The 23,157-nt window shown below is 38.8% G+C and overlaps 2 protein-coding genes and 1 long non-coding RNA gene across 6 annotated transcripts in view; 1 reads left to right on the top strand and 2 right to left on the bottom strand.

The window, feature by feature from the left end:
• Nucleotides 1–4,185: 4,185 nt before the first annotated feature.
• LOC309511210 lies at nucleotides 4,186–5,568 on the top strand. Its single transcript, XR_014210515.1, has 4 exons — nucleotides 4,186–4,275; nucleotides 4,613–4,686; nucleotides 5,131–5,315; nucleotides 5,464–5,568. It is a non-coding gene; the product is annotated as an uncharacterized lncRNA (long non-coding RNA).
• On the bottom strand, nucleotides 5,505–13,988 carry smim13 (small integral membrane protein 13). Its single transcript, XM_082186340.1, has 3 exons — nucleotides 13,798–13,988; nucleotides 12,882–12,966; nucleotides 5,505–5,986 (listed from the first exon to the last, which is right to left on the bottom strand). The coding sequence occupies exons 2-3, from the start codon at nucleotides 12,955–12,957 to the stop codon at nucleotides 5,796–5,798; spliced, it is 267 nt and encodes an 88-aa protein (XP_082042466.1). The 5' UTR covers nucleotides 12,958–12,966; nucleotides 13,798–13,988; the 3' UTR covers nucleotides 5,505–5,795.
• A 629-nt stretch (nucleotides 13,989–14,617) lies between these two features.
• Nucleotides 14,618–23,157, bottom strand: part of LOC309511137 (E3 ubiquitin-protein ligase TRIM39-like) — an 86,787-nt gene continuing 78,247 nt past the window's right edge. For all 4 annotated transcript variants that reach the window (XM_082186223.1, XM_082186226.1, XM_082186225.1 and 1 more), the window contains 4 exons: nucleotides 22,012–22,245; nucleotides 21,788–21,920; nucleotides 15,492–15,518; nucleotides 14,618–15,336 (listed from right to left, as the gene is read on the bottom strand). In XM_082186223.1, the coding sequence (XP_082042349.1) occupies nucleotides 14,792–15,336; nucleotides 15,492–15,518; nucleotides 21,788–21,920; nucleotides 22,012–22,245 (939 nt within the window). In that variant the 3' untranslated portion in view covers nucleotides 14,618–14,791. The remainder of the gene's footprint in view (nucleotides 15,337–15,491; nucleotides 15,519–21,787; nucleotides 21,921–22,011; nucleotides 22,246–23,157) is intronic.

Here is a 23,157-nt window from a genome sequence, read left to right as displayed (position 1 = left end):
CAGTACTGCAGTGATCGGTCTTTGCTGTGTAACAAACACTGACAACAGAGATTTGCAGCCTTGTCATTGCAACAAAAGCAAGAGTAGGCTACTGTGTGGAGGAAAAAAAGAGAAGTGGAAGGCCTGACCTGTGAATATAGTGGCGACCAGAGCAGCGCTGGCGATGTCATTTCCGTGGCTTACCACAGCCATTTCCTGTGAAGTATTCTAAGGCCTCAAAATTACAGCTTCTGTGCATGGCAAAGCCTGATACCTCTTTCATTTCGTAAAAGCTGCATATATTTCAATAGGTTTTAAAACGTGGACCAAAAGAGGGGTGGGCACCTCTCTTTAAAAATATATACAGACAGTTTCTGCATAAGTGCATTAAATCTTGCGTGTCTGGTCAAAAATTGATGGCCAAGATCTTCTGGGCTCTTTCATTTTATTTAACCAGCGTATATTTTACCATGTTTTAAAATAATGTGGATATAGAGAAGGCCGAGAACACTCGGTAAAGATAATGAATTGTCCGCTGCTGTTTAAGGCAGCTGCATGTGTCTTACACCAGGGGGCGCTCGGGGGATCAGAGCGAGGATATTTTGCCACAAAAAAATTAATATTTAAACGTATTCATTCAAAGAATTGCCACTGACATAAAATATTATCTACCCAAGCGATATATGTTAAGTGTTTAAATAATATACATTAGCCTTATACAGTAATCACAAATGTCTCTAATCGGTCCATCCTGATCAGCGCTAACTTAAATAAAGTAATGGTAACGTGACCCCGCCGTTTATGTGGATACTATTTATACCCCAGTAATTTACGTAAGAATCTTTAACATTAATAAAAAATGTTGGTGTTAAAATACATAGTGTTAAATGTAAAAATATGGAAAATATTATTTAGACTCAATGTACCTTGACCAATCAGGGACAACTACCGGAAATCTGAGCCACGCCCATTTCCTCATCAAGTATTTCATGTTTAATCTCCTCACGTTTACATTTACAGATAAAAGTTACCAGAGTGCTTTTTTATAACTGTTCATGTGACGTAAAATTCTTACCATTATCAAATGACATTTAGAAGTACACTATAATTAATAGCGGTTTAATACTGCAAACCTTACAAATACTGAAAATATATGTTATGCAGCAGCCAGTTAATATATGGCCTTTCTTTATTTTTTTTCTAAAAGGTAAATGTCTAATCTAGAAAGAAAGGAAATGCATTTTCAGGCCCTGCTGTTGTATATATATATTTTATTTTGCAATACCGCCATCTTGTGGACATTTTCAGTAGTGCAGAGAAATCACTTTATACACGTTTACATTAAATTATGCAAGTGCTCAAAAGGTGACCGCTTTGCATTTGTTAATAATTATTTTGTCAGATCTTTACCGTTATGAAATGATATTCAGATGTAGGTCCTACCATAATTAATAGGGTTTGATACTACAAATTAATAATTAATATACAGTCATTTTATTTATTTTTCTAAAAGTATTATTTAAGCAAATCAATTTAAATGTATGTATGTAGAAGCAATTTTTTTGAAGAAAAATTTTTTTTGAAAAGAAACCAAGACTTGCTGTATTATTTTATTGGCATTTTGCTGCCACCTTGTGGACATTTTAGTAGTGCTGCAACATCACTTTAGCGGAAGTTTACATGTGTACATGATTCATGATTCAAGTTCACAAAGGGCGATTAGAGTGCTTTAGTAAATGAATATTCAGTCATTTTATTTTTCTCTAAAAATATTATTTAAGTTTGCATTTTCCCCCCCGTTATTTGAAAATAAACTTCCAGCACTTGCTGTATCATTTTATTCGTATATTACTGCCACCTTGTGGACATTTTTAGTAGTTTTGCAAAATCTTTGTATAAAAACCTGTAATATCGAGTTAATATATGCAGTAATTAATATACAGTCATTTCATTTTTTCACTAAAAGTATTATTAAAGCAAATCAGTCTAAAGTTATAATCTAGAAGCGAATTGCATTTTTTCCCCATTGCTTGAAAAGAAACTTCCAACACTTGCTGTATCATTTTATTCGTATTTTACTGCCACCTTGTGGACATTTTTAATTGTGCAGCAAAATCACTTTAACGTTTACATTTACTGATTCACCTCCACAAAGGGCGATTAGAGTGCTTTCATTAATGATAAATCATAATACATTACCATTATTAAAAGTAGACCAAATTAATAGTATAATTAATAAGGTTTAATAATGCAAATCTTCTTTTTTGAGTGGTTGAAAGCAAACTTCACACCTTCAGGCAATCGCTGTATGATTTTATAAAAAATTTTTTTTAAAGACTATGGATTTTATTCACATTTTACTGCCACCCTGTGGACATGTTTTGCAGTGCAGCAGAATCACTTCAGCGTAACTTTCCATGGTTACTAACAGATTAAAGTCCATAAAAGGCATTTGCATTGCATTTGTTACTGATAATTCACGAGACGTAAAATTACAACTATTAATTGACATTCAAAAGTAGGCTCTATTAATACTATAATTAATTGTTTAATACACCAAAACTATTTTAATATAAATAAATGCAAGTTAAAATAGGGTCATTCTATTTTTTCTCTCTAAAAGACTGATTAAAGACCATTCAATTTAAATGTCTAATCTGGGCGCTTTTTTAAGTGTTTGAGTCATAGATATATAAATATAGATCCCTAATAAGTAGATGTTTCTATACATATCTATGGTTTGAGTGACCCTCAAATCCGCTGTATTATTTTATTCGCATTTTACTGCCACCTTGTGGACATCTTCAGTAGTGCAGCAAAACTGTTCCGTCAAATTAATATGGCAACCAAAATGATTGTAAATCAAAATCAGGTGTTTTATGAGTCAGAGCTGATTATTTAAGTACAAAACAACACACGAGTGTCCGAATTATTTGTTTTAAAATAATAATTCAAATATGCATTAAAATAAAAATAATTCACAAACAACAATGTTTTATTTAATATATTTATTATGAAGGGGAAAAAATCTACTGTCATAAAATGAAAAAAAAAAAGAAATAAAAACATTTAACAAAACATGTGACCATCTACATTGGTGATGAGAGCATTTCATTAGAAGTTGACCTGCACACAGTTTCACACACAGGCTGGGGTCAGTGCGGCATTTTTGGCTCTAATGCTTTTATAAAGCTGGGATTGCAGGCATATTGAGATCCATCCACTCAAACATGACGACTTCAACCCGAGCCAGAGGCACAACAGCGGGGCGGAGCGACCGATGGCGGCCGTCTTAAAGCACTAACGCTGGGAGCAAAGGACATTTTACAACATCATTCTAATGGGACAATTCTTAACATCGTTTGGGTGTGCAGTCCAGTCAAAAGTTTGTTTCCTTCCTAACATTACAACCCCAAAGAAATATAAAGAAGATTTCATTGCACGTGTTGGACAAATGTCAGAGCCAGTCGGGTGTCAGTGTGAACAGTAGTGCTGTGAGCTGACGGAAATGCTGGATGTTTGATCGTTCGTCAGCATGTTTTTTGTGAGCTTGAGTAATAACAGACTAAGTAAACGGTAACAAATACATACTGGATACGCTCTCACGCAAATATATTTACACATCCATGCAGCCGGAGCCGAGGGTAGCAGCGTGTTAGTTGGGACATGAACGTGTGGCTGAGCTGGTTCACACTAAAAACATGACTTCTGACAGGCCGAGTGTTACCATGATGTCTGTTACAGATGTGGAGGAGAGCACAGTGACTGATGCATGTCCGTCACAGATGTGGAGGAGAGCACAGTGACTGATGCATGTCCGTCACAGATGTGGAGGAGATGTGACTGATGCAGGTCTGTTACAGATGTGGAGGAGATGCGACTGATGCAGGTCCGTTACAGATGTGGAGGAGATGTGACTGATGCAGGTCCGTTACAGATGTGGAGGAGATGTGACTGATGCATGTCCGTCACAGATGTGGAGGAGATGTGACTGATGCATGTCCGTTACAGATGTGGAGGAGATGTGACTGATGCAGGTCCGTTACAGATGTGGAGGAGATGTCACTGATGCAGGTCTGTTACAGATGTGGAGGAGATGTGACTGATGCAGGTCTGTTACAGATGTGGAGGAGATGTGACTGATGCAGGTCTGTTACAGATGTGGAGGAGATGTGACTGATGCATGTCCGTTACAGATGTGGAGGAGATGTGACTGATGCAGGTCCGTTACAGATGTGGAGGAGATGTCACTGATGCAGGTCTGTTACAGATGTGGAGGAGATGTGACTGATGCAGGTCTGTTACAGATGTGGAGGAGATGTGACTGATGCATGTCCGTTACAGATGTGGAGGAGATGTGACTGATGCAGGTCCGTTACAGATGTGGAGGAGATGTGACTGATGCATGTCTGTCACAGATGTGGAGGAGAGCACAGTGACTGATGCATGTCCGTCACAGATGTGGAGGAGATGTGACTGATGCATGTCCATTACAGATGTGGAGGAGATGTGACTGATGCAGGTCCGTTACAGATGTGGAGGAGATGTGACTGATGCAGGTCCGTTACAGATGTGGAGGAGATGCGACTGATGCATGTCCGTTACAGATGTGGAGGAGATGTGACTGATGCAGGTCCGTCACAGATGTGGAGGAGATGTCACTGATGCAGGTCCGTTACAGATGTGGAGGAGATGTGACTGATGCATGTCCGTTACAGATGTGGAGGAGATGTGACTGATGCAGGTCCGTTACAGATGTGGAGGAGATGTGACTGATGCAGGTCTGTTACAGATGTGGAGGAGATGTGACTGATGCATGTCCGTTACAGATGTGGAGGAGATGTGACTGATGCAGGTCCGTTACAGATGTGGAGGAGATGTGACTGATGCATGTCCGTTACAGATGTGGAGGAGATGTGACTGATGCATGTCCGTTACAGATGTGGAGGAGATGTGACTGATGCATGTCCGTTACAGATGTGGAGGAGATGTGACTGATGCAGGTCCGTTACAGATGTGGAGGAGATGTGACTGATGCATGTCCGTTACAGATGTGGAGGAGATGTGACTGATGCATGTCCGTTACAGATGTGGAGGAGATGTGACTGATGCATGTCCGTTACAGATGTGGAGGAGATGTGACTGATGCAGGTCCGTTACAGATGTGGAGGAGATGCGACTGATGCAGGTCCGTTACAGATGTGGAGGAGATGTGACTGATGCAGGTCCGTTACAGATGTGGAGGAGATGTGACTGATGCATGTCCGTTACAGATGTGGAGGAGATGTGACTGATGCAGGTCCGTTACAGATGTGGAGGAGATGCGACTGATGCAGGTCCGTTACAGATGTGGAGGAGATGTGACTGATGCAGGTCCGTTACAGATGTGGAGGAGATGTGACTGATGCAGGTCCGTCACAGATGTGGAGCAGATGTGACTGATGCAGGTCCGTCACAGATGTGGAGGAGATGTGACTGATGCAGGTCCGTCACAGATGTGGAGGAGATGTGACTGATGCAGGTCCGTTACAGATGTGGAGGAGATGCGACTGATGCAGGTCTGTTACAGATGTGGAGGAGATGCGACTGATGCAGGTCCGTTACAGATGTGGAGGAGATGTGACTGATGCATGTCGTTACAGATGTGGAGGAGATGTGACTGATGCAGGTCCGTTACAGATGTGGAGGAGATGCGACTGATGCATGTCCGTTACAGATGTGGAGGAGATGTGACTGATGCAGGTCCATTACAGATGTGGAGGAGATGCGACTGATGCATGTCCGTTACAGATGTGGAGGAGATCTTGGGTCAGGCTCTATGTAGTGCTGTCAGGAGGGACGACCCGTTGGCGGGCGGTCTTGGGACGGTGGCGGGGTGTCGAGGGCGAGCTGCGTTCACTCTCGGACTCGGAGGGCTCGGTTTCTGCCTGCGGGGAACCGGTGTCACCCACCAACTCCCGCAGGAACTTAAACTTGGACAGGAAGAGCTGCCACACCACATACCACCCTGAAACAAGACAAACAACACTGGACATGTGATACAGTAACGGCACGTTTGACTGTCAGGTTTACTCTGGAACTATGAGAGAGATGATAGGTTTTTGCATTTATATTTTCTCAAATAGGATTTGTTTTATGTTGGTTCACACTAAAGCATTTACATTAACTGTGTGATAAAGCACAGATTAGCAAATTTATGTGAATTTAAAGCCCTTCAGATGCCTCGCAGGCAAAACTCTTTTATAAGCTTATTATTAAAAGAATATTAGACGTTTTATGATATCAGCAGTGAATCTCAAGAAATGTTTCCTATTCTAATTAAGACCAATAAGATTTGTTTTGCATTTTCACCCATTTGTGTGTACATTTCTCATTGCCGTTAGCCTGGCTAACGTCAGACCTCATCTCATTGAGACGTGGTCTAGGAACCACATGTTCATTTTCTCGTATTTGAGGCGTGGTTTACGAATGCCCAGAGCCGTTTATTGGGCGCTACGAATGTCTATCAAATGCGCCTGTACGTACCTCATAGCCAATCGTTTTAATTATACCAGATGACATATGTAGAGTGACAGAAATTCGACGAGGAAGAAGACGAAATAAACTTGCGTTCTAAACTACTTAGAACACTATCTAAGGCTGCATCGAAAGGTAACGTCGCGTCTGATGCCATGTTAGATCCATAGATATAAACAAACTGCTTCGGTGTGTCGCATAGACGTCGTCATCGTCTTGCTGCTCCCTCCCCGTTCTGTGATTGGTTCCCTTTTTGAGGGGAAAATCTGGTCCATGGTCTCCAGGCTGCCTAGCAGTGTGAATAAAATCGCGCTGCGCTCAAGGCAGCATGGGGAAACCCAGGCTACATTGCCGTAATAAAAAATAAACATTTTCTTACAAACACATTTCTTAAAGGTACAATATGTAAGATTTTTTTTAATAAAATCTCCAAAAATCACTTGCACAGTGTGATATATTTCCTGCAGTTGTGTACTTACAATATCCCAAAAGTTCCCAAAGATTTTTAATTCCAGAGAAACTCCAATTTTAAATAATGGCTCATCCCTGTTCACTTGTCGCCTGTCAATGACGTAATATCCGCGTTATCCCTGGTTTTCGCTTGTACTGCCATAGTAACCATGGCGACAGACATGGACAACTGTGTTACGTCTTGCGCAGGTAGGGTTGCCAACCGTTCCGTATAATACGGAATCGTTCCGTATTTGACACATAAAAGTCTTGTTCCGTATTGAATTGATACGGAACGCACTTTGTTCCGTATTTTTGAGAATCAATTCAGTGCAAATCCATGACAGACACATAGCTTCTAATATATGTCAGACTATGAACGAAGACATTAGTAGGCTATGATAAGAAAAAAACCGACGGTGCGGTAGATACTAATTTCTAATTTAACATCTTGGAACATCATCAGAGAATGCCCTTTTAATTGGTCGTTTCAGTCATTGTGAGTCACGTATCGTAGCAACGATGACGACAAGTGACAACAGCGGGAAATGTAAAAATGACTACCTCCGAGCGCCTCCGAGCAGCCGGCGAAAAAGAAAAGAGCACAAACATATAGAATTGAATGGGAAAATGACTACCCGTGGGCGTGGCTGGAATGCGTGAGGGACAATGAATACAAGGCCAATTGTCCAGGCACAGGAGGGAGCGATGTCAAGGTTCCTTGTTGTCCGTCAGACGTCTCCAGAGGCTGATATGGTAGGCTATGTAACGTTAATCATGTGGATTTTTTAAACTCAAATATAGTTGATAAGAAAGTGATTATATTAAAAGAGATAGTAGAGGTTTAGCCTGACATTGTAAAGAAATCAAAAAAGTACACATGGAAAAAATAGCTGCACAATGTGCTTAGTCTGAAGGTTTATTTATTTCTGTGCATACATACAGGTGTTGTATTGCTTGAATGCAGTATTTGAGTGCAATATTTTAGATTTTCTCTATTAGCTGTTTTTTTATGTATTATTGTTTTGCTCTGGAAAGAAAGTTAACTATAATGGAAGTATAATTATATAAATATATTTGCACTACACTTCCTTAAAATGTTGTCTAATTAAATAAAAAATAAAAAAATTTTGCACTGGAAAGAACATTCTAGAAGTCTAATTCTATTGAATAAGTTCGCACAAGGCTACAGAAAACTGTTGTTTATTTTTCTTCAAATGCAGTCTAAGCCGATAAGCTTTGAATGTTAGGCTATATGTTGTATTTGTTAAAAATAAAACGTATTATAAACTAAACAAATCCATGGTTCATTGTTGGCAAAATGATCATGATAGCCTTTATAGCCTAAATTTTCTTCCATGGGGGCATGTCACCGTGGATCTGAATCCCCCCCCTCCCCCCCTCTTTTTGCCTCAAGGGCCACAGTGGGATTTAAAATTTGACAGAGGGCCGGCCCAGTAGCAGATTATGAAACATGATCTCATGAAAGTGCGTATCTATACCACAAATTGTATTTCTCGTGCCATTTATACGGCAACATTTTTTTTTGAGTGCATATGCTACGCAATGTAAACCCCTTGGTTAGGATTAGGGGTGCGGAGTGCGTGCCTATTACACGCCATAAAGTGCGTATTATATGCACGCGAAAACTGCGTATCATAAGCACTACAAATACATGAGATCGGGCTGAGCAAACACATTTACGTTGTGGCGACGTCTGCGCGAAATTCAACAAAGTGAGAGACAACATTCTGACAATAAATTTTTTATGCTAGATATCCCCCATTTAGCATGTTATGTTTTGAGGTTAATTTTTAATTAGTCAGATGTTAGATATTTATAGCCTATACTTTTTAAATATTGTTTATCCTTATTATTATTTAATGGGCCTAACAGTAAATTAGAAACAACACCTGCAAGTGTACACTTAGAAGAGTAAAAATTACAGAAGGTTACGTTAATTCAACTTTATTAAAACTGCATATTATGGCAATCAATTTGGACTTCCAAAAGTCATACATTTGTGGAAAAAAACGAATATATAAATTTATTTTAAGTATAATAAAGTAAAACATAAAAAGCAAAGGCAGATCAGAACATTTAATGAACAAAACCGGGTTCTGTACATGGCAGACAGGGGAGCGTAGTTGAAAGCCGGGCGATAAAGGTCGGTAAACGGAATCAGTCAGGATACATCCACAAATCCAGAGGAGCAAAGAAACTAAATAGCAGACAAATCAAAGGAAAAACTAAACAGGTGTGCAAGCGGTTAGGCCTACCAAACATTTTTTTCCCTGTGAGTTTCCAAAAAGGAAAAAAAACATTGACGTGCAACAAGTCTATGCGCTTAAAGGCCAATTTATACTTCTGCGTCGGGTGCGCGTAGAAGGTACGGCGTAGCATACGCATTGACGTGTACCATACGTCGTACCCTTCGCCGTACCCTGACGCGCACCTCCTCAAAAATGTAACTACGCGTCGCGGCGACGCGGACCGCAAGATCTGTGATTAGTCGGCTGGATAGCATCGCGTTTCCTCCTACGCATTTCCGGAATGATCTTCTGCACTCTGCACCGCCCGCCCGCCATTTTTAAATTCCGAAGATCAGTGAAGAGCCATGGAAATAGACCAAATGACCGAGAGATTGCTTGAAGAAGTGCGGAAATACAGCCATCTGTATGACTCCTTCAGTCGCCATTGCTCGTAGAAACCTAAACTCAAAACAGCCGCGAGGAATGTAAACACAGTGGAACTGGAACATTAAAACCCACCCGCGCCAACTAGCGTTTCGGCGGTGTAACTGCAGAGCAACACAGACATTCGCAGAAGTATAAATGCTCACGACGGCGTCGCCTACGTGCGTATCCTACGACGTACACTACGGCGTACACTCGACGCAGAAGTATAAATTGGCCTTAAGTCGCTGTCTGTTTGGTTTCCATGGTGACGCGTCATTGCTTGTTACGTGACACACACCGCAGCCACAACAGCGCTGAATGAATGATGATCTGCTTTTATGTCATTTTTACATTTGTTAGCTATGGCATGAAATATCTGATATTCCGATTGTCAAATATATGCAACGCAATACATATAACGTAAAGTATTGCAAGAAAAAGGCAAAATGAATGCGATCTTAAGACAATTTTTTTAAATACTCGACGGGCCGGACTAAACAGCCTAACAGCCAAAGGGAGAATATGTGGCCCGCGGGCCGTAGTTTGCCCACCCATGGTCTAGCGGCACGCTCACGCTGTTGTTGTTTCGTTCAAAAATTATAGACCATGGCAAGCAGACTTTGGGACAAAAGCAGAACTAAAATGAGGATCAATATCAGTGAGGCGTTTTCGAGATGCCAAGAGCTCCACGTCCGTGACAAACTTCGACTTGACAGAGACGCGCAAATGTAGAGGTAAGCAAATGTACATAAAACTAATCAATGTTATATAGCTCAACATGATGAAATGTTAGAATATTATCAGTATGTTATTCTAATGTTGATCTAGCTAACTGTCTCATACAGCCAACAAACGAACACATGGAATAACATTATAACTTTCAATACATTCAAATGCAGTTTAATGTGATAGTGTAGACCAAGTGAAACAGCGCTGCGTTACCTCACAAGTTTCATTCGTCTAATAAACTAACCTGTGTGAGTAGTAATTCTGCACTTGCGTGTAGTTCGGTAGAATGAAATGTCCTTTTTCCTTTATATCCGCGGTGCTCACGTGTGGCGCTGATACCTGTCACTCATTAGCAATCGCGCCCTACTTCACACCACAGTCATGTTAAAAACATCAATGTATTCACTCATCCATAAACATTATTATATCCTTCGGCATGACGACAAGTTTCACGACTCCTAGCGGCGAAAAAAATTACATATTGTAGCTTTAAAGGGGTGGTTGATTATGATTTCACTTTTTTAACTTTAGTTAGAGTGTAATGTTGCTGTTTGAGCATAAACAACATCTGCAAAGTTACAACACTTAAAGTTCAAAGCAAAGGGAGAAATTTTCTTTTAAATAAATTGTTTTTTAAGGACTACAACAAACGGCTGGTAAGGATTACAGTGACATCACTAACCCTAAAATATACATAGACCCGGGGCCGGAACACGATTTATAGATTATCAAGACAGAATATGCTAATCAATGAATAGAAGATAACTACACATAAGATACATAAATTCATCAACTAACCATTCAGAAATGTCCTGTTGCATTCTACATGTTGTCACTTCTTCTTGAGTCTCTCCATCATTGTCTGAATCCGGTTTGAACATAAAAGGCTAAAAGTTTTAGAAATTTTCAGTGCATGTCTGTGTGAGTGCAAGCTGTTGAAGCTCCACCCTCTGTGCTGGGAGCAGCAGCTCATTTGCATTTAAAGGAACAGACACAAAACGGTGTGTTTTTGCTCACCCTCAAAAAGTGACAATTTTAACATGCTATATAAAAATATCTGTGGGGTATTTTGAGCTAAAACTTCACATACACACTCTGGGGACATCAAATACTTATTTTACATCTTGTAAAAAGGGCATTATACCACCCCTTTAAATAAAGATTATTTCTTACTGATTCTGAAGTAAAATTTTAAATATGTAACATATTTTATATTTTACTTCAGAATCAGTAAGAAATAATCTGATAAGAATCATTATAATAATCAAATGTAAAATATCTATCTAGATGAATTTTGGTTATGAGAATCTAGTGGGAAAATGTCATGAAAATAATGTAAAAAGCTAAATCTTAATATTAAAGTTCAGTACACAAAATACAATTTATTTTCCTATTTTAATTTCGGGGTAAAATATGTTGATCGATCGATGCTGGATAGATAGATAGATACTTTACAGTAAGGTTCCATTAACAGTTAACATGATATAACAATGAACAATACAATACTGCACCAATTGTTAATCTTAGTTAATGTTCATTGTAACATTTACTAATGCAAGTCTTCTTTATTAATTAATGCACTGTGAACTAACATAAACAAAATATGAACAACTGCATTTTTATTAACAAAGGCTATAAATATTGTTTAAAGATTGTTAGTTCATGTTAGCTAATGCATTAACTAGTGTTAACTAATGAGACCTTACTGTAAAGTGTTACCTGAAAATTCAGTGGGGAAAATGTCATAATGAAAAAATTCTTTAGCAAAATATACTTTTTTTTCTTTTCACTCTTTGGTAAAATATGAACTGGGCTCACGCTTGATAGAATTTGTGACTTTATTCCAACAGATTTGGACACTTTAGTTAACAGATAAATGGTCTTTCCTCATTAATAGTAACACACAGAAGGGGCAGCGGGTTCAGTTCAGTGACCAACATAGATCTGAGTCGAACAAACCTTTAACATGTAGACTCAAATCACACACTGGACACACACACTTATGTAAGAGCAGATAGGATCCTACAGTACAGAAAACCTTTTTACAGCTACTGTGATCTTAACACATGTGGGTCAGTCAGAGAGACCTTGACTAAAGTCAACACTCGACTCACAGCGAGCTGTAGAAATGAGACGTGTCGTAATCAAACCCGCTGACCGTCAGCAAACCTGCTCTATTTTTGCAATGCTTGACTGTACCGACCACATTCTCACTCATGGGTCATACATCAGGACTGTGAAGTCACTGTTGAGAAAATCCTGAAACTGAAGGTGTGACTTATTCCTCTGAAGTGTGACAAGGTTCATGACCATTAGATGTCATCTCAAGAATCAAGCAATCTTGACCTCACAAAATAATGCAGTTCCTCAAATCTCCAGTTTAAGATAACCTACACTGACCCTGAAAGTATTTGGGCAATCAAGTCACACTTAAAAATGTCTGAATGTCGAAACATCAAATAATAAATAGCACAGCAAGTGTGTGTGTGCTGCAGTATCTATTCTCAGGGGTTTGTTGGCTTCACTTACCGAAAAGCATGAAGAGGAGGACACATATCAGCGTGGCCACGATCACCAACACCGTCAAACCAACACTCTGCCACATCCTCCCCTCCTTTAGAAGAGAAACAGAGAAAAACTCCTTCACATCTGGGTGTTCTCTAGAAGCTCACCATGATCTCAACTCAACACTACAGCTGTGACGTCCTGTAGAAACACATTAACTGTGTCTCATATCATCACTCATGCCTGATATTATACTTCTGATAAAGATTTCAAATATCATATGTGATGTACATAATCATATAGGATCATACAGTTCTGCTCAGTTTAATTGCCATTTGCAGAAGCTGCAATATATTTATTATTGATTATAAAGGTTAAAAATTTAATAATGGGATCAAGCTATTTGGCTTGGCTATATGTAAAAATGTGTATGTGTTAGAGAGAAACATGTTATAATCAAACAGTGCCATGCTATAACAAAGCACAATGTTATTACCACATTGCTGTACCATAGGACATTACTTTTTAGGTACACACATCAGATTATATTATACATTTTATGTTACATGTCTAATTTCGAGATCAACCCTCCCCGTCTGGATAATCCCATAGATATAAAAAAATCAAACCATTTAAAATTGTAAAAAAATGCCACTTAATCATGTCATATTACACAAAGCAACAATGCTATGTTTCAGACAGTAACACTATGGCAATAGTACAGCGATTGTACTTTGAAAAGATACCATTGTACTGAAACTGATAATGGAAAATGTAGCCATATTATTTCATATAATAGATCATAAGATAAATCTCATTTTGCATGTGTGATATCAGTATAAAGTGCACGCACTAACACACGCACAGGTCTGTTGCTGATATGAGTCATGCAGATGAAAGTGTTTATGTTTATGATGATCAGATTTATGATCACACTTACAGTCGTTCACTCCTCACAGTCTTCACGCAGAATCCCGCGGGGACGGAGGCCGGTAGCGCGGGTCATGGAGGGTCTCAAATATTCCTCTTATCTACATCATTACGACATTTACAGAGAAAATAGAATAACGAGAAAACACTGAGCTCGAGTCAACAACACTCTCGATCTGAGATGACCCGGAAGTGCTCACTCCCGCCGCTGCCGTTCCGCCGCGCGGTATTCTGGGAATTGTCGTTTTCACCGCGCAAGAATAATGAAATAAACTACATTTGACTGTAGGTCTTATCTCACTTCATTAAGCTATTCTGTTCTTTTCTTTATAAATCATTTTCAAATATGGTGCTATGCAATGTAATGACTTTTTGGAAATAAAGGCTACATTGAAGGTTTAATTATTCTCTTAACTTTATTCTTTATTACCTTTTTATTTTTTTCAATTTTCTTTCTATATTTGTTTTTCATTCATTCCTACAACGGGTCCACTAATAATTCACTAATAATTTCTCACAAAAAAAAAAAAAAGACACCTCAAACTCAAGCTAACACAGCTCTGCTTACTCTTCTACTGTTTACTGTGATAGAATATGCTGTAAAAACAAAATATCTATCAATACTGAATTATGTATATAAAATATCTGTTATTAAAATTTCATCTTAATATGTTTATGAGGCCACTGTCTAAATTTAATGTACAAATCAAACCAATGACTTTGATTTATGGTTGTGAACCTAAAATGTAAGAATCATTCTCAAAGAAATCTGTTTCAGGTGAGGTAATCACGTAGGGTTAATATTGGACGCAATAAAACAGAAACAACAATTAATTACAAAAAATTTGGTCTTTATTCAGATGCTGTAATTACTTTGATGTAAAGCAGCAACAACAAATGATTCTCATCCTTTGAGTAAGAACACATATATTTTGAAGTTTTTAAACATTAATTATGTGAAGCATTATTTTAGTCAAATATTTCATATTAGGGCTGTAAATTAATTAATTGTGTTTGACAGGTGTGATAATCAGTGGAGTTGAGTTTTTACCTCCATCATTAGGGCAGGGGCTAAAATATGGATAGAGTTTCCCAGTGAAAGACTGATCAGTGAAAGAGTAGAGATGAGAGCTGGACTCCACATCATAAAAGGAGACCAGACCCTCCTCATAATCCACAAACACACCGACCCGCTGCGGCTTCACTCTCACACACAGAGAGACACGAGGATAATCATAGGCACTGTATTTATTCCCATTATTAAGAGTCACAGTCCAGCATCCATTACTGGGACTCGCTGTGATCACTCCCTTCCTGTTAATGGATTCTCTGGCCACTCCTAAAGCCCATTCAGTCTTTCCCTTCACCTGCACCTCAAAATAAAATCTCCCTGAGGAGAATCCCTCCTTTCCCAGGACATTCACACATGTATCAAATCTCTGTGGTTTGTCTGGGAGTTTCTGTCTAATGCCTCCATCTCTCACTTGTTTTCCATCATCAGACAGAATGAGATATGGATTAGCTGTATCAGGATCCAGAGTCACATCCACTGAGAAAACAGAGAATATAAATCACAAATTCACAATACAGATATTTAGTGCTGATGTGTGTAATATGTAATCAGTGTTTAATCATACTGTCGGTCAGTGATGAAGCTGTGAGTATCTGAATGTAATCTAGTGTAGTGCAGACAGCACACTGTACCTGCATACTGCTGTCTCCTCTTCAGTTCTGTAGAGACACATGACAATAAAACATCATCAGATCTTTGACATGTTTATGTGTGGAATTATAGACAAGATTTAAAGTTATATTTAAAGAATTGTGTACAAGATCATGCTTTATCTGATAAATGTGTGTGTTTTTAGCACTGCTAAGCTTTTAGAGCTTCAGGCCTGATATTTCACACACATCCCTCTTCTCTTGAAGATCAAATCTGCCTCTTAAACACATGATGTCTATTCATTAGATTTTCTACTTTTCTGCTTTTGGTGAAACATTTAAAATCATTCTCTGTTAAATTGATTTGCACACAACTGTTCATGGAAACCCTTAGGAAATGTATTCACCAAAGATGATGGAACAACTGAAAGGACAAACAATCAGAGTTAATTGAATATTAATGTTTCCCCTCTATACAGTTTTATATGTTTTCTAAAATTAGAGCTGAAAATGACCTGAAGAACTGTGAGCTGATGATAATAATGTGAACATCGAGTTTGGGTCACAAAAATATAAAATTATTGGTATATATAAAAATTTGTATCTACATCTATTTCTATTTATTATATGTATATCATTTTTTTAACTTCTTTAATGTATTATAATTAGAAATGCACCGAAATGAAAATTCTGGATGCACATGGCCGAAAACTGAAACTGAATTTTTTTATTTAATTAAAATTAATTATTCAGTTAAACTATTTTATTAATAATTTTTAGATGGTTATGTCATTAAGAAATGTATTAGTGTATCACTTACTCAAGTAATTTACCTGATTTGTTTCCCTGTTACTTACTTCAGGCAGATGTGTGAAATAAATAGAGAATTTGTGTACATATTTTTAGGTTTTCTTAATTTTTTTCCTTGTTTGTTGTGATTTGATTTAAGTATGTATGTATTCATATTTATTTTAATGCATTAATGAATACTGTAATTGATATACTGTAAAGTGTCTTAATGACTCTGAAATACAATGTTTATGGTCAGAAAACAGAGGAGCGCTTAAGTAACTCGTCTCTCTCTCATTTATTGTTACGTTTTTCACTGCTTACAGTCCCTGTAACACACATAATCACACACATATTAATAAAGTTATAATAAAAACCTTTAATGGTATTAGAGTAAAAATCAATATGTAATATAGTGTTTTTTTATACTTGTCTGGAGTACATTTTCTCGCTAACTAGTTTATGGACATTTAATGACTTTTCTGAGGTAACGGTAAATGGTACGTGACATTAGGGACTTTATGCAACAGCTGCGGCTGGAACGGCTATTACGTGACTTTAACTGCTACTTCTTGACGTTCTACTGTAACCGTCTACTACGGGAGAAGAGCTGATTTGCCGTAGTCGTTAATACGTGACAGATTAGATTTTTGTGGTATTTTACAAACCCGATTCCAAAAAAGTTGGGACACTGTACAAATTGTGAATAAAAAAGGAATGGAATAATTTACAAATCTCATAAACTTATATTTTATTCACAATAGAATATAGATAACATATCAAATGTTGAAAGTGAGACATTTTGAAATGTCATGCCAAATATTGGCTCATTTTGGATTTCATGAGAGCTACACATTCCAAAAAAGTTGGGACAGGTAGCAATAAGAGGCCGGAAAAGTTAAATGTACATATAAGGAACAGCTGGAGGACCAATTTGCAACTTATTAGGTCAATTGGCAACATGATTGGGTATAAAAAGAGCCTCTCAGAGTGGCAGTGTCTCTCAGAAGTCAAGATGGGCAGAGGATCACCAATTCCCCCAATGCTGCGGCGAAAAATAGTGAAGCAATATCAGAAAGGAGTTTCTCAGAGAAAATTGCAAAGAGTTTGAAGTTATCATCATCTACAGTGCACAATATCATCCAAAGATTAGGAGAATCTGGAACAATCTCTGTACGTAAGGGTCAAGGCCGGAAAACCATACTGGATGCCCGTGATCTTCGGGCCCCTAGACGGCACTGCATCACATACAGGAATGCTACTGTAATGGAAATCACAACATGGGCTCAGGAATACTTCCAGAAAACATTGTCGGTGAACACAATCCACCGTGCCATTCGCCGTTGCCGGCTAAAACCAGGGTTATTATAGTTTTGCATTTTTCATTAGTTTTTATTTTTATTTCGTCTTGACTTTTTGTTTTCAAATTCAGTTTAGTTTTAATTAGTTTTTAAAGTGGGTTTGCTAGTTTAGTTTATTTTTTATTTTTTGAAAATGCGAAAATGATTTCGTCTTGACTTTTTGTTTTCAAATTCAGTTTAGTTTTTATTAGTTTTAGTGTTAGTTTTAGTCTTTTTTTGTAATTTGGGTTATTTGTCAGGGGCAAGATTCAAAAAGGTCAGAAAAAGTATTGTGTAATAATAACTCAACAAAAACATCATACAATTTTAGAAAAAAATTCACACCCCATTGAAATTCCTTTACCTCTTACAAAATCCACACGCCGTACCAAAAATCGACACATCTTCTATGCAGAATTCACACCCTATACAAATACCACAGCTGTACAATTTTCACACCCTATACTAAATTTACCCTATACAGTCAATAGCCTACTCATCTGGATTGAAGCAGCAAACATTCAGTGTAAAAGTAAAAAAATTACATAACATTATTTAATATTTGAATCACAGCTTATAGATACAGACGGTTGGTCTGGGAACGCCCCGTCACTTGATGTGAATCTAGCCCGTGGGGGAAAACCTTTTTTGTAATACCTCGTTTTTATTTTTATTTCAGTTAACGACAATGTTTTTTCCCACCTAGTTTTCGTTTTTTCGTTCGTTTTCGTTAATGATTATAACCTTGGCTAAAACTCTATAGGTCAAAAAAGAAGCCATATCTAAACAGGATCCAGAAGCGCAGGCGTTTTCTCTGGGCCAAGGCTCATTTAAAATGGACTGTGGCAAAGTGGAAAACTGTTCTGTGGTCAGATGAATCAAAATTTGAAGTTCTTTTTGGAAAACTGGGACGCCATGTCATCCGGACTAAAGAGGACAAGGACAACCCAAGTTGTTATCTGCGCTCAGTTCAGAAGCCTGCATCTCTGATGGTATGGGGTTGCATGAGTGCGTGTGGCATGGGCAGCTTACACATCTGGAAAGGCACCATCAATGCTGAAAAGTATATCCAAGTTCTAGAACAACATATGCTCCCATCCAGACGTTGTCTCTTTCAGGGAAGACCTTGCATTTTCCAACATGACAATGCCATACCACATACTGCATCAATTACAATATCATGGCTGCATAGAAGGATCCGAGTACTGAAATGGCCAGCCTGCAGTCCAGATCTTTCACCCATAGAAAACATTTGGCGCATCATAAAGAGGAAGATGCGACAAAGAAGACCTAACACAGTTGAGCAACTAGAAGCTTTTATTAGACAAGAATGGGACAACATTCCTATTCCTAAACTTGAGCAACTTGTCTCTTCAGTCCCCAGACTTTTGCAGACTGTTATAAAAAGAAGAGGGGATGCCACACAGTGGTAAACATGGCCTTGTCCCAACTTTTTTGAAATGTGTTGATGCCATGAAATTTAAAATCAACTTATTTTTCCATTAAAATGATACATTTTCTCAGTTTAAACATTTGATATGTCATCTATGTTGTATTCTGAATAAAATATTGAAATTTGAAACTTCCACATCATTGCATTCTGTTTTTATTCACAATTTGTACAGTGTCCAAACTTTTTTGGAATCGGGTTTGTAGTTGTATCTGTATATAATTTAATGCCAAAATCCCACTCTTTAATCCCAGCTCTCTCTTCCTTTTTTAAATGACTTTTTTTGTATTTTGTTGAATGATTTAATGATCCTATGCCAGGGACACACTTAACGACTAGCTGAACCATTCTAAGACTAAACTGAACACACTTACAGACTGTTCCCATCGACTGCAGTTTTTAAACACTGCCTGAACGCGACTCTGTGCGTTTGGGCATGATCAGTCGCAAGTATCAAATTACATTCATTATCGGCCTTACAATCGTCAAGTGTGTCCCTGGCTTTAGTGATGCTTAGTGATTTTTGTGTTCTTTGGCTATGGCAGATAACTGTTAACTTTCGGTGGCCGTTGCCCTTCCATAAGCATTTACATGAGACATATGATACATTTCAGTAAGTTGTACTGGTTCTTTCAACATACCCTGATGTTCATTCATGTTTATTTTGTTCTGAAACTGAAACTAGTAGTAAAGAGTAAAGGCCATTGCACACTGAGTCCGAAATTTTCGTATGCGTTTTTTCGTGTTCGTCAGCTTTAAAATTCGTCACGCACAGAAACCTTGCACACTGAGTCCGATGCGTATTTATTAAACCTTTGCGGGAAAAACCGCAAAAAATACAAAATGGATTCGTCAAGCAGTGAGGATGATTTTGTTTTTGTTGCCCTCTTTCTTCTTAAAAAGAGAAAAAGAAAGAGGAAATATTGGGTCCATCCAATCCAGAGATTGCGCCGAGAGGAAGGAGAGTTTCACCTCCTTATCAAGGAGTTGCGAAATTATCCCAAACGATTCAAAATTTACCTCAGAATGTCAGTGGAACAGTTTGATGCTTTGCTAGCGATACTGGAGCCAAAAAGAAGACCACCAATTTCCGTGAACCAATCGATCCTGAACAGAGACTGGCAGTATATGTCTAAAGGCCCGTACACACCGGGACGAATATCGGCGCGCGTTATTCGCCAGCGTTTTTCAACGTGTTTTTTGTGTTCACACCCAAGCGTTTTTCGCTGACGATGAGCCGAGTGAACATGCAAATTCATTCCCTGACATTAGATGGCGCTTAATGTAAAACAGAAATACAATACCACTCCATAACAGTCTATACTCTGCAATACCACTCCATAACAGTCTATACTCTGCAATACCACTCCATAACAGTATATACTCTGCAATACCACTCCATAACAGTTCTCTTTTAACAAGATTTTTGTAGTCGCTGTCGCGTTTGTCATATAGTTCTTTATTCCGACACCAACGAGACCAGCAGCTCTACATTCATCTTGCCTTGCATCTTCCTCGTCATTTCTTCCCGGCAGTGTCTGTCTATGGGCAGTGTAGAGTAGACGCTACTTGGCGTATATCTTCTTCGCTGTTACGTATTTACATTTTTACATTTACATTTATTCATTTAGCTGACGCTTTTATACAAAGCGACTTACAATTGCTATATATGTCAGAGGTCGCACGCCTCTGGAGCAACTAGGGGTTAAGTGTCTTGCTCAGGGACACGTATGTGTGCTCGGCAAGACCGTTTTGTGTTTGAGCGCCCCCAAGTTGTGTTTTACTGTAACTTCAGAAGCTCCTGACACGTGAGCAAAAGCGCCAATCTCATTGGTCGGATAGTTTTTGACGCGGCGCGTCAAACCCAAAAAACGAACCCGAGGCGTTAAAAAAAAAATTACGCTTTTACGCGTGGCGTTTTTCGCGTCGGTGTGCACACTCACATTGGCGCCCTTTGTTTAGTCACGTGGCGTTAAACGTCGCGAATATCGTGCACGAAATTCGTCCCGGTGTGTACGGGCCTTAAGGCACACACGCGCGCACACACACACACACACACACGCATACACATAGCCTACACGCACACGCACACGCACACGCACACACACACGGCCGGCGGAAGCGTTGGGCAGACAGAACAGCTGTATACAGGTTATATTTTATACCCAAATAATACATGATTAATCATTAATCGAATTGGCTGCTCAATCCATTGTGGATTTTGTCGTTCGCTTGTACGGTGGCTCTGAATTGTCCAAAAAACCTCTCAAAATACTGGCTGTGGATGCGAAAAACGCAGAAAATCAAACCCGATCCAAATTTTTTTATTACGGACGAAAGTTTCGTAGACAGTGTGCAAGCGTGATTGACATAACGTGAGGTCGAATTTTTTTTTTTACGTGCGAAAATTTCAGATGCGAATTTCGGACTCAGTGTGCAATGGCCTTAAGAGGTCATGATCTGTTCACGTGCCGCTTGAACTGAGGTTACAGCAATGCAACGTCATTTTAAGAGCGTCAAAACGGTATTTATTGTTTGAATTTCGTAATAAAACATACAAAATTTGAAGGTAACCTGCTCTGTCTGTCTGTGCGTTGTCTGTGTCCTCTTTGCTCCGCAAAGTTTTTTCATTGCGTGAGAATATGGATGTGTAGTGTAAAAGCGTGAGAACAGTGTCAATTGAATGCCTGAGAGTTGTCAGCCCTGATAAAAAGATGATACATATATGTATCTGTACGGTGTATTTGATATTGCCGTACCATTTTGTGTGAGTTTCTCCTGTAGAGAGTCCTGCAGTTTAGTCAGAGCTCTCCTCTCCAGACTCTCATCAGTCTTCACACTGATCTCAGACCAGTTCCTGGTGTTTCTAGAGCTGCACGGGGATGAGTAAATCTACAGCAGGAGAGAGGAGAAATCCTTCAGCATGGGGAGTGTTATGGTGTCATATACTGCATTATCATTGATCAGAGAGATGTTGACTGACCTGTAGGAGGTGGAGGTGATCTTCAGTGTGTGAGAGCTGCTCCAGCTCAGTGTTTCTCATCTTTAGCTTAGTGATCTCCTGCTCCAGCTCTTCAATGAGCTCTTCCTCCTGTTTCTCTGCTGCTTTCTGCTGCTCCTCCATCATCTCCAGCAGTTCAGTCTGACATCTCTCAATGGAGCGGATGAGATCAGTGAAGAGCTTCACACGGGCTGCTTTCTCCTTCTCTGTGTTTATCTAGGGGCCAAAGTATCAACAAATGATCAGTGATCAGTTATTAAGATAATCAGGTCCAAGCACCAATGGCACATGTCAGAATTTTTTATTAACTGTTGGCAATCATGTTTGTTGAATTGCCCAAGTAATATTTGAAGAATATGTTAGCATTTGATACGTCTGCAGTCTTAAAGGGGATCTATTATGGAAAATTCACTTTTATGAGGTGTTTAAACACAGATGTGCGTCCACAGCATGTGTAAACAACCAGCCTATAATGGTAAAATCCACCTTATCTGTCCTATTAGCATAGATCCCCCCCTGAGAGAGCGTCAACAGTCCGCCATTTCGGTTTCCTTGCTGTAGCGGCTGCAAATATACAATGTCTGTGCCAAAAAACAAAACATTACAAATGTTGTTATTGGATGTACCAACGAATATGAGAGTCTCCATATAGCATCTGAGCCACTGAGGATACCATGGTTGAATTTCATTCACAATAGGGTCGGGCCGATAGACGATGCCATCGTCCATGGCTGACAGACATTTTTTTTTTTCGTTTTTTTTTTCGGATTTCTTCTTCTTCTTTTTTTGTTGCAGTTCAGGGCTTCCGTAGGCTATTCTGATCATGCTAATAAATTTTCTCGTTGCGCAGCTGGCTCTAGAGGCAGTATTTTCTAACCAAGTCAGGCGAGTTATTCTTATGCGTTTTATAAGATATGTCACTTGCCAGGTCATGTAAGGGGTAGACTACAGAATTTATTATACTTGTCAAATGAAAATAGGAACTCCACTATGTCTCTCATTACATTTATTTTGTCCTGTTGTCGGCTTCAGCTAAGAAAATAAATAGTTCACCCCACACGTCCAAAATTATTAGCACACTTTAGATAACCTTCCGCAACGAGTGCAGGCTCTTTGGTGGAGCTCTGC

The sequence above is a fragment of the Leuciscus leuciscus genome (assembly GCF_965113295.1).
Source record: "Leuciscus leuciscus genome assembly, chromosome: 12".
NCBI classification, from domain to species: Eukaryota; Metazoa; Chordata; class Actinopteri; order Cypriniformes; family Leuciscidae; genus Leuciscus; species Leuciscus leuciscus.
The sequence above is the reverse complement of the archived record's forward strand: the minus strand, read 5'-3'. Positions and strand labels throughout refer to the sequence as shown.

What these genes read in the sequence shown, in the direction of transcription:
- smim13 (XM_082186340.1), bottom strand. Translation starts at nt 12,957, where the DNA reads ATGTGGCAGAGTGTTGGTTTGACGGTGTTGGTGATCGTGGCCACGCTG. An exon ending in CCTCCTCTTCATGCTTTTCG is followed by an intron (nt 5,987 to 12,881) that starts GTAAGTGAAGCC and finishes GTCTTGTTTCAG; the next exon opens with GGTGGTATGTGGTGTGGCAG.